At 39.1% G+C, this 12,566-nt stretch overlaps 1 protein-coding gene across 2 annotated transcripts in view; it reads right to left on the bottom strand.

Moving 5' to 3' along the window:
- The window catches only part of GRK4 (G protein-coupled receptor kinase 4), a 36,178-nt gene extending 23,752 nt beyond the window's left edge, over window positions 1-12,426 (bottom strand). For both annotated transcript variants that reach the window (XR_004080483.2, XM_005148516.3), the window contains exons 1-3: window positions 12,144-12,426; window positions 1,804-1,890; window positions 1,037-1,149 (exon numbers count right to left, since the gene is read on the bottom strand). Coding sequence is in view for 1 of the 2 variants with exons in the window: in XM_005148516.3 (XP_005148573.1) it covers window positions 1,037-1,149; window positions 1,804-1,890; window positions 12,144-12,195 (252 nt within the window). In the remaining variant the exon portion in view is untranslated. The remainder of the gene's footprint in view (window positions 1-1,036; window positions 1,150-1,803; window positions 1,891-12,143) is intronic.
- Window positions 12,427-12,566: the final 140 nt, after the last annotated feature.

Genomic DNA, 12,566 nt, shown 5'->3' with positions numbered 1-12,566 from the left:
GCAGCAAGTTCAGTTTAAGACTCTATTATACTGTGCTTGGATTAACTATGAAGAACAAAGAATAAAAAGTCTGAGCTATTATTCTCTTCTCGTAAGGACTGCCGTGTGCTTGCCTTATTTTCTCATTACTTTCCCCCTCTCCATAAGAGTGGGGGAAAAACCCATGAGGACTTTGTCTGAGGATTTTTTACAAAACATGGCTGTGGGCACATTTCCTTCCTCCCCTCATTTTTCAGCACTAGATGTCAAGATGCAAATGTATCAAGACAAAACACTTCCTTTCCCCTCAGTCTCTAAAATCTGGTTTCTCTCCTTCCATAGATGGTTCTCTAAATTTCCATCTCCATTGTATTTTTTTTAATTAGCACACTCTGTCTAGCCTAGGGCTTCCATGCAAGTTGCAACATTTTCAAGTCTATGTTTACAGCATTTTCAAGCCTGAGTATCAAGCCAAGTCCTTGTATGCACATCCTTTTAGGCTCAAGAAGTCAAGCAGCATGTCCCTCAAATTCTCTCTCATTTCCGTCATAGCCAATGTTGTAGCACTGACCATACCAAGCAGCTTTTTTCCATCGGCTGGAAGATGTTCAGCCATTTCCAGGGGAGCAGGGCTTCATCATCATGCATAACGGCTACTTGGCAAGACAACTCTAATCACCTCCTTTTCTCTCTCCTTCCCCCAGCTTTATATGCTAAGCATGACACTATACGGTATGGCAGATCCCTTGGGTCAGTGGGGTCAGTTGTCCTGGCTGTGTGCCCTCCCAGCTCCCTGTGCACCCCCAGTCCACTTGCTGGTGGAGTGGTGTAATGAGTCCAAAAGGCCTTGATGCTGTGTAATCACTGTTCAGCAATAACTAAATCATCCCTGTTATCAATGCCATTTGGGTAAAAAACCCAAAACATAGCACAACATGACCTTCAGTGTAGAAAAATTATCTAGCCAAAACCAGCACAAAACCCAAACTTCTTCTACGAAAAGAAAATATATAAGCTATTGCCTACTGATATCCACCTCCAATTGCTCACTGCTTACCACTGCATCCAGAAATTCAATGCATCTTTTCAGATCTGGTCTGGAGTCACAGAACTGTCTGAAGAGAAGTCTTCCTATTGGCTGTTTGTCACAAAGCTGATTGTAATCTCTTTCTGAGGAAGAAATAATAAGTAAATACATTTATTTCTTTTTATCTTTGTCATAGCATGGTCGTTTACTCCCCTTTGATACTAGGTCAGAAAAAATACTACTAAAACCTGAAGTTTACATTAACATATTTAGCAAAGATATCTGAAACATGTAATGATCCCAAAGAATCGTGAAACATGTCCAGCCATATTTGTGTATTGCAGACTATCACATTTATTAAAAACACATTGCATGACATGGTTAAGTTTAATTTAATCCAGGCTGGGGGGTGGAAAACAACCATATTGTGAAATAGCAATTCCAAAGCAAACCAGATTGTTTGGAAAGAAGGAATACAAGATAATAATATAAAATGTTAAATAATTATTACAAGACACTAAGAAGAAAAGGGAAATATGCGACTATGTCATTCAAATTACAACACAATTCCTTTTTGTAATTCGTAGCTTTGTAAATTTATCCTTTAGGAGCAGTTTCCTTTAACAAAAAAGGAGCTGTGAAACAGCTTTTATCTGCTCATAAATTCTCCATCACATTAAAAGTGGTAAATGCTAATAAGCATTCAGAAGGAAGACAGAAGCCTTTCAGTTAGTATCACCCAGCTCTTATCCTTCCTTCTCAAGGAAGTCAGACAGATCATTCTGCAGGACACCTACCGATTGAGCATCTAATACCTTCACAGTGACTAACAGGTGGCAACTTCAGCATCTCTCTCCATTTTTTACTGCGCCCACTCCGTTTGCCTAGGAAAAAATATATAGAGTAATGTAAAACACAGTGCTATGTCAGAATAAAATTAAATATAACATTAATTAACAGCATAAAATCAGGTCACTTCTGCACAGATCTGCTTTTCATGCCTAAAAAGAAACCCAGCTACAAGGATACCCACACCAGTAACAAACTTGAGACAGTATATATATGAAACACTAAAAAAGTACAGAAAGCCTTTTGCAAGACAAATATTTCACATTTTGGCTAAGCATACAGAGAACATCTTTTCTATGTTCTGAGACAAGGCAAATATGTAGGTGTTCTGCAAATTACAAACAAACGGAAACATCAAAGATAGAAACCAAAAAAAAAAAAGGAGAATTCTCTCTCAACCATGGTGAAGAACAGAAGACATTACAGTTGAGTAACAAAATACATAGAACAAACACATTTTTTGATAACCAGGTGGTACATAAGTATCCTCTTTTTTTTTTCTTAAGGGTAGTAGTAGTAATAAGAGTAGACCCCACTAATAAATGAGTGGGCACTGCTCAAATAGACAACATCTATTGTAGACCATAGGTGGATACAGGACATCAGGGATAATGAAGCTGTTGTGGAACTGATATTTTTGATGCCTCAGGCTTCACAGCACTAGTATTAAACTGATTTTTAAAAAGTTACTACAGTATTTCCCCAATTGTTTCTCAAAAGCTGTATGCGTGCTCCATTTTCTGTTCAATTGGAATTTTAGCACATTACTTTGATCAGAAACAGCCAATTCCATTTACATAAGAGTACTTATCAAAAAGGCAGAGTGATAGATACAATAGCATATGAATATGTGTAATTGCAAAACATTTCAGCAGAAGAGTAATTTCTGTGCTGCAAAATACTGTAGAAGAAGATTTTACTAAATGATACACCCAGATGTGTTTTCACATGAAAGAACAGGAGCAAAACTTCACAGAAACTTTCTAAGTGCACCAAAGCAGTACGTACCATTAACCACAATGGGAGAGAAAGGAAGGGAGTTACCCCATGTAACCCGAATAGAAACTAAGCAGCAAACAGTACTCAAGTCTTTCAATATTAAATCGTTAGGGAAATAGGAACTAAACACCTTCATAATAATAAAATATGTTTTACAAAACCCTCTTCACTCAAACATAAAGGTTTTTGAAAACTTCCACCATCGCAGCCAGAGAGCAGTTACAGCTTAGTGTACCCCTAGCTCAGACCAAATTTATGTGATCACCATTACAGAACCATCGAGGTCTCACTGTACTGCTGCAACAAAACATTCTCAACCCTAATATCATTAGAAAAGTAAACAAATAAGGAATATAAACCCCTAAAAATTTGGCTTGCAGAGGTTTTTTTGAATGATACCTACTTTCTAAAAAAAACCAAACCCTCTTCTGCACTGTATTTCCCAATGAAGCCTATCTCATTCACCTTTCAAAATGGTTTAGAATGCAAGTATTTGAAATCTACTTTCCCACACACACTTCACACAGTGGCAGCACTAATCATGAAGCTGCAACTACCCAGCATCATGAAAACAAACTCCAACTGTTGTAATAAAATATTTTTATGTTACAAAGAAGTTGAATGTATGCTTGCAAAAAACCAAACCACACACAGCAAAGAGCACTTCTAGGAGAACTGGACAGAAATAAAAATCAAAGAATACTAGCACAGCAAGACTACACATTCATAGAATAGAAAAGGACTGGATATAGATTATGTGATCATGTAAAACCATGGACAGAAGCATCACTATAATTTTTAATCCTGCAACTGAAAAAGACACTAAGCTGGAAGGTCCACAGAAGTGTTTTAGTTTTTTTCCAGTTAGAAACTGCTCAAAAACACTCATTTGTGCATGACATAGTACAATCAGTACTGACCAAGAATGATAAACTGACCCAAACTCATACCACAATGCTGTTCAGCAAAAGCAAAACTACACTGTGATACACAGCAAGTATATCAAATTCTGAAGCACAAAGGAAACAAAACAAAACCAGACAGTAAACAAACCTAATAAAAAATACAAGCCAAAAGGAGGCTCATTGGTGCATTATACCCAAGTCCAACACAAGAAAGTCTGCTGTATTTTGCCCATTTGGCCAGTTATTTAGGATGTGATCGTCACAAAGAGACCACATGCTAGAATGTAATCAAATTCACCATCTTATAGAAGTCAATCAAGACTACACATAATTTATTAATATGCACAAGAATCAAGTGGTTAGGAGTATCAACTAAATCAACATGCTTTCTCCTTTCTCTGAACTGACTGTTCTTGTATTTACAGCAAACGCAGAGTAAGTCTGCATGTCCTAGTAACATAAAGAGAATGCACAACCTACATCATTTACAGATAAATCATCCATTTCTGGTAAGAGTTGTGGGAGGAGACCAATTTGCTTGTCATCTTATCCCCTAATTGCAAAATCCCTTTCCATTTCTGAGGCAGTTTAAAAGAAGTATCAAATCGAATTATAATAGTTGTGGTTTATAAGTGTCTTAATATTGATTTCAGAGCTTCTATTCTGGATCCCATTTTAAAATACTTCAGATAAAATTCTTCCAGAAAGACCAACAGCTTACTTTGCAACAGAGTAGCAACAAAGCCATTAGATTAATCTGCTTTATGGTTGACCTACCTGGTTCAGATGAACTACCACTTTTGCCTCTTTCAGATGTAATTGCTGGCTAGAACAATGTCCAACTTGAAGCGACTCATCTTTTTACAAAAGGAAGGGTGGATGCAGCAATACACCATTACAGTGAGGAAACACTGCAATTACATTTTCAGGTGCATGAGAACCTTACCTTTTTCTCCTCCCCAAATTACTTCTCAGAGTTAGAATTTAAGCATTTACCTCTTTACATGTTTTTGCTTCTTAAAAAGATACATACTCATTTGAGTTAGTCACTGCATTAGAATATGGTATGGACAAGATATTTAGATGTTTTCATTTTTCAACTTTTTTTCTTTTTAAACTCCAGAGAAACTTTTAAAAAACTTATGTAAGGCAAAGTGACTGGTTTGTTCCTGAGTAAAAACACAACTAGTTGCACAAAAAGAAACTGCTGTGTCAAAACAAAGCAATCTAGTGTAGAAACAGATTTAGACAAATATTTTTCAGGTCACCAGATGGACTTCCACAGCCACAGTGATCTTCTTTACAGGCAGGATTTGTAGCATGACTCTCATTTCACTGAGCACAGTGTTCACTGAGCATCAGCAGTCAGTCTTCCTTGAGATAGAAAACTTGGACTGTCCTACAGAATTACAATAGTGAGAAACATTGTACTGTCTGGCTAAGAAATGTACACAGTCTGTATGTGGTGAGATTCAGTGGCTACTACACTGACATTGAAATCATGCCACTGAGTTGTTTAGGGACTTCCATGCTCCAGCTTTCTTGCCTGTAAAGGGCAAGGAACATGCCTCTGTGCTTCAGAAGCATGCAGCTGTGAAGCACTAGGGCTGCATGATTGCTACAACATCATTCTTGCAAAACTGATTCCACAAACCAGATTGTCAGATACCAACTGAGAAAGTCACACCAGACCACACCCAGATAAGCTCTGAAAGCATAAAACTGCAACAAGACAATGGCCTGCCATGTGCCTGTAACTGTATAAAACAATCGATTCAGTGAAAAATGCAAACGAATTGATACAGAAGCTCCCCATCATCTACGCACTGAGATGCATGAGAATAATCTGGGTACATGCAATACATCTTTCCCACAGCAGAAAAAGTTGCAGGTAAGTTTCTTAAGAGATTTTACATTTACTTGAATTCCTATGTTCTTCTAATTAGAGACATTTTTCTTCAAACCACTCACAATAAGGATTAAAACCTTTCACCGAAAAATCAACACATTCCTGTTTAACTATGGCCTTATGCTACAAAGACATTTGTAAACATTGCCCACTGAGTAACAGATTTTACTGGTTTCCCCTTATTGTACTTCTTTGAGGAGTCTCTGTAATGTTTTTCATTGTGCAGGTCAGATGGATTTTTTGACATCTCCGTTTTTTTAAAAACAAGACAGGTTGTAGTTTAATAACTAGATTTAAGAGAGTGGCATCTACTTTATATGGAGAAAGATTTTTTTCCCCACAAGTATGATGCAAATAATCTGGCAGGCTCTCAGCAAGTTTGCCAGAAAGCTGAAAATTCAGGTTTCAGCACAAGGTAGGCACCAATCTCTTCAGCATTATAAAAGCCAAGGCACTCCTGAACACAAACAGAAGCAAAAAAACCAAGCAGCTCAATAACAGATACATAAGAGATAACTATAGTTTACAGATTGTTATGGTATTTTTAAGATAATATTCCTCACATTCCTGGGTTCAGGTGCCTAGAGCTGGCCTTAAGCAAGGTAACATTTGAGTCCTCTTGCTCACTGTTAGAATAGTAACCCTGGAAATGTTAAAACCCCAGATATTTGTGAACATTTGTACAGCTTGTTTATATGCACAATCCTTCATTGTTCCCACAGTTATAATCACTTGAACAACTGGTTCTTCCCATCAGTTCTATATACATTTCCAGTAATCATGTGCACATTTCAGAATGCTAGTGCATACATGCTGAACAGCTTATGAACTTCTTCAGAAATTAGGTCTGAAAGCCTTGTATCAACTCAAGTAAATGTAACTCATCTGAGCCACAATTTGTTAAAGTAATCTTGAAGTCAAACAATGTAACATCTGCGTATACATTCCTTTTGCTATGTCTATAACAACTTAATAAACAGGGCTTACTAGAGAAAACAAAACCAAAAACTAACAATAAGAAAACTCCAATTTCACAGACAACTCCTTAACAAGGATTTTTTATCATGATGGTACATCAAGACCGCAACAGATAGAAAAGTAAAATTCCTTGGAGTAGACTGTGAAACCTCTACTTTCAATTGCCACGTTTGAAATAACCAAAGCACCAATGTGTATCAGTAAGTAGACCTCTTGTGTTGCATTTATTTAGTAAACATAATTATTTGGATTCCAACATGCCCACATGCATTCTCTGTACAGTTCATTAAATAAAGTACAAAAAGGCAGACACTGTGCATAATTCTGTACAAACACAGGAAGACATGTTTCCTGCCACGATGAGTTTACAGCAATTTAAAGCACAATGCAATAAGGGAGTGCAACAGAACATAGGTGGCAAATAAGGGAAGAACAGACAAAAATAACAGCAACTGTGAAAATTCACAGCATGCTTATTCTAAAATTCCTATTTGCTACTGGTGAATGGACTTTCTGGGTATGTGTGCGTCTTGGTTTCCCACTTGTCCACACTCTTGAAATAATTCAAGATTTCAGTTCCGTTTGATAGCAAAACTGCAGCGAGCTGTGCAATCTTCTTTGAATCTTCTTCCTAATTACACATACATTACAGTATAACTGCTTATGTATGGTCACCAATACCATACTGAATTATTACCTTATACTGCAAGCAAAAGTAGGATTATTTTACTTGAAGAATTATGACGGTTGGTTTTAAACCAGAAAGATAAAATACACCATTTGTGTGGACTGCTTATTTTTTTGTGAAGAGTGCCACATTCACATAACTTCAGTTCTGAAACAAGTATCTTCCAGCATTTGCTTAAGCCAAACTGACATAATTTTCTGTTACTGAAAGGTTCCTGCTAACTCTATCCTTGGGCTGCACCTAACAATTATCAAATCTGCAGGAGCTTGCTGATCCATCCAAAAACCAATTTCGGGAAGAAAACCCCAACCCCAAAGCAACCAATGACATAGGAAAAAAACCTACCACAACAGCCCGCAACCCCTAGATTGGTTCATGGATTCAGCTAGGAACTGTCTGCAACCACAAGCTAGAACCAATACAATCAAGAGCTTGGGGGAAAGATTGCTTGAGGCATGATCTTAATTTAGCCTAAATCAATCATGACATAGAGGATATTATAAGCCTAACAGCAGACCAAATTCTCATTCAAAGTGCTCCTGCCAGAGCAGTACAAATGAACTTCAAAGTGGATGCAAATAGACCAGGTATGTTTAAAACATACTCTTGGCATGGATCCTCAATTGGAGTAAACTGCCATTGACTTCAAAGGAACTAGATCTACCCCGTGGACATAATATTTGGAGACTTACTTCAGGCAATGAAAAAAAAAAGAAAGGCTCCTAACCAGTTTAAAACATAGAGTGATTAATTCCTTTCCTTCAAAACATCACAGACTATGTGTGGGATGCTGAAATTACTTTGGGGCTTACGTATACTTACAGGATTTCTTGAGAATCATTAAAATAACTATGAAAAACACAAGATACAAATATAAATAAAGAGAAAAGTGAATATAACAATAGATTGTTGTGAACTTCGATTTTTTTGCAAAATAATCAAGTTTGTACTTATTATTTGTCACCATTTACATGATAAATTCTTCAATGTCTTTCAAGAGATTCTCATTTCAAAGATATTTCTGCTAGGAGAAAATGTGTTAATTCCTCTGCTCTTCTACAAAACTAGAGACGCATTGTTGTATACTGTTCTTTTACACATAAAAATGCCTGTAAGTAAAAATCTGAGTAAAGAGGTCACAAAATCACAAGCTTTCACACCATCTATCTCAACACTATCACTTAGCACTTACCTGTTTTTCCATCTCAACTGCTGCACTTCAGTGCTCATAAGATCAACTTTGAGTTTGCTTTATGTCTTGTTTTTCTACTGAGTCACTTGTGTTTGTTCCATTGAGTTCACCTTAAGAGGAAGTTTTCCTTTCTCACATACTGGTTTCCCTCAAAAAGTACTATATGCAGAGGAGGAAAGAGCTGGATTAGCACAGAAGGCCACTTATCCACGGAAACTGGGATGAGGTATCCCAGAACACTTTGCACTACCGTTTTCACCCAGAAGCAAATCCCTCCATGAACTGGTTAGGACAGCATGGGTAGGTCAGCTGGAAAAGTGGATGAGGACAGAAAAAACTACCAATATAGTTCCTGACTCCTGAATCTTTCATCCATACTTTGTATCATCACAGTATCTTCTAGTTGTGGATACATACAAGAGTCGTATTATGAACAACCACAAACACCTACATGCACAGACAATTGGCATTTGATTATTGATGAAGTTGCATTAAAAGAAGATAAGGAATCCTCACAGCTTTCCTTCTTCACAGGTATATTACAAACTTTTATTGGAAAGAGGCAACTTCTATTAAGCTAATCCATTTTATGAAAAGGTTTGGAAAATCCTCTTAGAGAATAGCATAAGACTAAACTTAAAGTTTTGAGGCTGAGATGAATGTGGGACTTGATCTGGCCTGAAAACCAGACTAGTGAACTCTTACAAACTGGTGTTATCATCAAGCAAATTTAATTAGAAGATTCACACCTCTAATGAAACAAATTAGTAGTAAGACTATTAAGTAAGAAGGTAGTTAGAAATAGCACTACCACTTTGTTTTTATTCTGGAGGAGAAGAAAGTTTCAACAAAATATGCATTTCATCTAAGCATGCTAGTTAGTTCCTGGCTTTCTAATTACATACTTCAAATTTAGTTTCTACATATCAAATCAGATTTCAATAGTAGACATGAACCTTGCTGTTCAAGGTGTGCTAACTCTGCACACCTACAAAGGTAAAACCCAAATGATGTTCACATTCCAACAATATTCACATCTAGAAGTATGAGTACATAAAATGAGAGGCAAATTATGAGTACAAATTTGGGATCAGAATTTTGACTGTTAGTTCTAGTTTATGTGCTTAGGTACAATTTGTTTAGACTTGGTGTTATTTACCAGGTGTTTCTGTGTTCTCATTAAGCCTCTGCCATACCAGAGGCTAGGTATGGCAGATGAGAACCAGTACACAATACCTTCAGTTCAGTTTCTACATTTGCAAAAAGATGTTATCTCACTAGGGTTAAAAGACATTGTAAAATGCTTTCAAGAGTACAGACTTTTTCCACTCTCACCTTCATCATGAAGAACTCTCCAGTTACACTGACACTGACCTATGCAAGCCATTATTAAGCCTATATCGATTTCTTTCAACATGCCACTGAAAACTATAAAATAAGAGCATATTATCTTGCTTTAACAACTGAAATATTTTTCAGATCAACACCTTTTCTTACCCAATCTTTAATACACTGAGGAACTGGAAAACGGATTACTGATGGATGCTACTCAGCCTATACTTGAAAATAAGTGAAGCTGCTATTTTATGGTGCCTTAAGATTTTGCCTTCTTCCATGAGAAACAGTAATCATGAACTTTTCCATGCTATCCCACCTCTCCATACAGTACACAGTGAGATAACAGGAATGTGGGAATGAAAAGGTCAATTGAAAGTCAGCTCTTCTGTCTCAGTGTTGAGGCCCTTTTAGCAAAGAATATATTTCAGTAAAGTATCTACCTCACATACTAACTTTCGAAATTCCATTCCCTTGGAGTCTACTGGGAATGTAAGAATAGAGCTGGGAGAGGGATTTTATGGAATGGTCCTGACAGATGGAATAAACCAGACATTCAGAGACCAGCCAGAGCATGCAACAGACAGAAAACACTTTCAAGAAGAGTTTTGAGAAATGCCATGTAAAAAGTACCCCATGTACAGAAACTCAGACATGAAAAGGTAAAAAACTTTCTACCAGTTATCAATGCAGTTTTAGTTTCAAATCCATAAATCAAATCTTTGTGCACACTTATACAAAAGAGCTCAGGCCAATTGCAGGAACAAAAGAGTAACAGCATATTACCATTACTTTTATAAGTTTCACATCAGGTACAACTGCTGTCAGACTTTCGTTTAGTTCATTAAAATATCTTGTTTGGTCAGTTCTACCACTATAATTTATTTTAAACATAGTGAAACCTTAACTAAAGAGGCAACCTGGCATTAAGCAGCCACTTAAAAGCCTTTCCAGATTACCACTCCACTCTTTGTGGTGAGGGTTTGGGCACAGTAAAGTTCTGAGCCAGATTCCACTTTCCCTTCGTTTCTCAGATCACTTTAATGCAAACTCCAAATACAGGCAACACCACCACAGACATGTTACCGGCAGCAAAACCAGCCAAAACATGTCCTCTAGTTTGAGGTGGTCTTTTCAGCTAAGGTTGGGAAATGGCCCAAAATTCTGATCACTGTTCTGGTTTTTAAACCCCACTTCAAAGTAAAAAAGCTGATTTCCCTCTCTCGCTGCTTAAGGCAAATTTAACTGGATACACATATGGCGTAAGTGCCAAACCCATTTAGAGTTGGAGGAACTTGCAAAACATACAGGGGCAGATTCTGTTGTTCTTACTCACTTTAAACAGCTCCAGCTAAACTAATGGGACTTCTCAACACAATTAAGAAAAGTAAGATCCAATCCGAAAAGAATATGCACATTTCATAGTTGAAAAACAACTCTGCAAGGAGTACAGTGGCAATCTGGGGAGGCTTTTCAAGTGGCCATTTAATGGACAGTTATATACATGAAAAAGCAGCAGGGCAATCTTATTTCAGGATTGCTTTTAAACAGCGATTTTCTGAACTTCATTATCTATTCAAATGTTTGTTAGTTGGGGGAGAAACTTCAAGTCAAGATGCTCTGGGGAATCAAACTGGAAGTATTAACCTCATGGAATACAGTACAGTTTAATATTAGGTTAACATAAAACATTCAATTACAAAACACAGGTAGCATTCAACAGCTACGTTTTTCACAGGCAGGAACTTCAGCAAGATGGAGTGCAAGATTCTTCCAGAGAAGATTTATGTCACTTCATCCTTTATAACCGTACGCACATATATTTGTAAATAAACTAAGAACTCCAGATTAACGATCTTCTTAAAACATCCGGTAAAAACACCATGTGAATCAGGAGCCCGACGGGGAAGGAGGAAAGGTTTTGTTGGGGTTTTTTTCCTCCACAAGAAACAATGCAGTAACTCCAAATCCACCCCGCGGGAGCAGCGGGGCAGGTGCCTCAGGGCACTGCCCGGGACTCGCTACCCTCCCCGGCACCACGGGGAGGGACCCCGCCGCCGCCCCAGAGGGGCTCCGCGCCCCGCCCGGACGCCCCTTGCCCGGCAGGCTCTTCTCCCTCCCCACCCTCTCTTCCTCCATCACTTCCTCTCCCCCTTTCTTCGCCGGTCCCTTTCCCCCTCACCTCAGAACCTTTTCCTCCCCCTCGGTACGTCCCCAGCCAGCCCCGCCTCGACCTCTCGCTTCTCCTCCCCCCTCGCCGCTCCCCCCCCCGAGGCTCTCACCCTCCCGGGCTTTCAGCAGCACCGTGTTGGCCACGATGTTCTCGATTTCCATGGTCGGGGGCTCCTTCTCCTCAGGGCAGCCGGAGTGGAGGCCCCCCCTACTGCCTCCTTCGCCCCCTCCTCCAGCCCCGCCACCGCCGCGACGCCAAGCCTCCGCTCATCCGGCCCCGCAGGACCTCAGCGCTGCGCTCGCTTCTTCCCCATCACCCGCTGCTCGCCCCGGCACCGGCCTCCCCCTCCCCGAGGGCGGAGGCAAAGAGCAGGCAACAACCGCCCGCCCCGACCATGGCTCTACCGCCCTCCTCCGCCCGCCTCAGCCAGCTCCGCCTCTGCGCTGTGGGGCCACCTCTCTGGCCCAGTCCCCTAGAACTACAACTCCCAGCATGCCTTGCGCAGCAGCACGACGGTGTCCCCGGCTCACGC

This window comes from Melopsittacus undulatus, chromosome 7 (assembly GCF_012275295.1).
Source record: "Melopsittacus undulatus isolate bMelUnd1 chromosome 7, bMelUnd1.mat.Z, whole genome shotgun sequence".
Lineage (NCBI taxonomy): Eukaryota > Metazoa > Chordata > Aves > Psittaciformes > Psittaculidae > Melopsittacus > Melopsittacus undulatus.
This window is presented reverse-complemented; position numbering and strand designations above follow the sequence as displayed.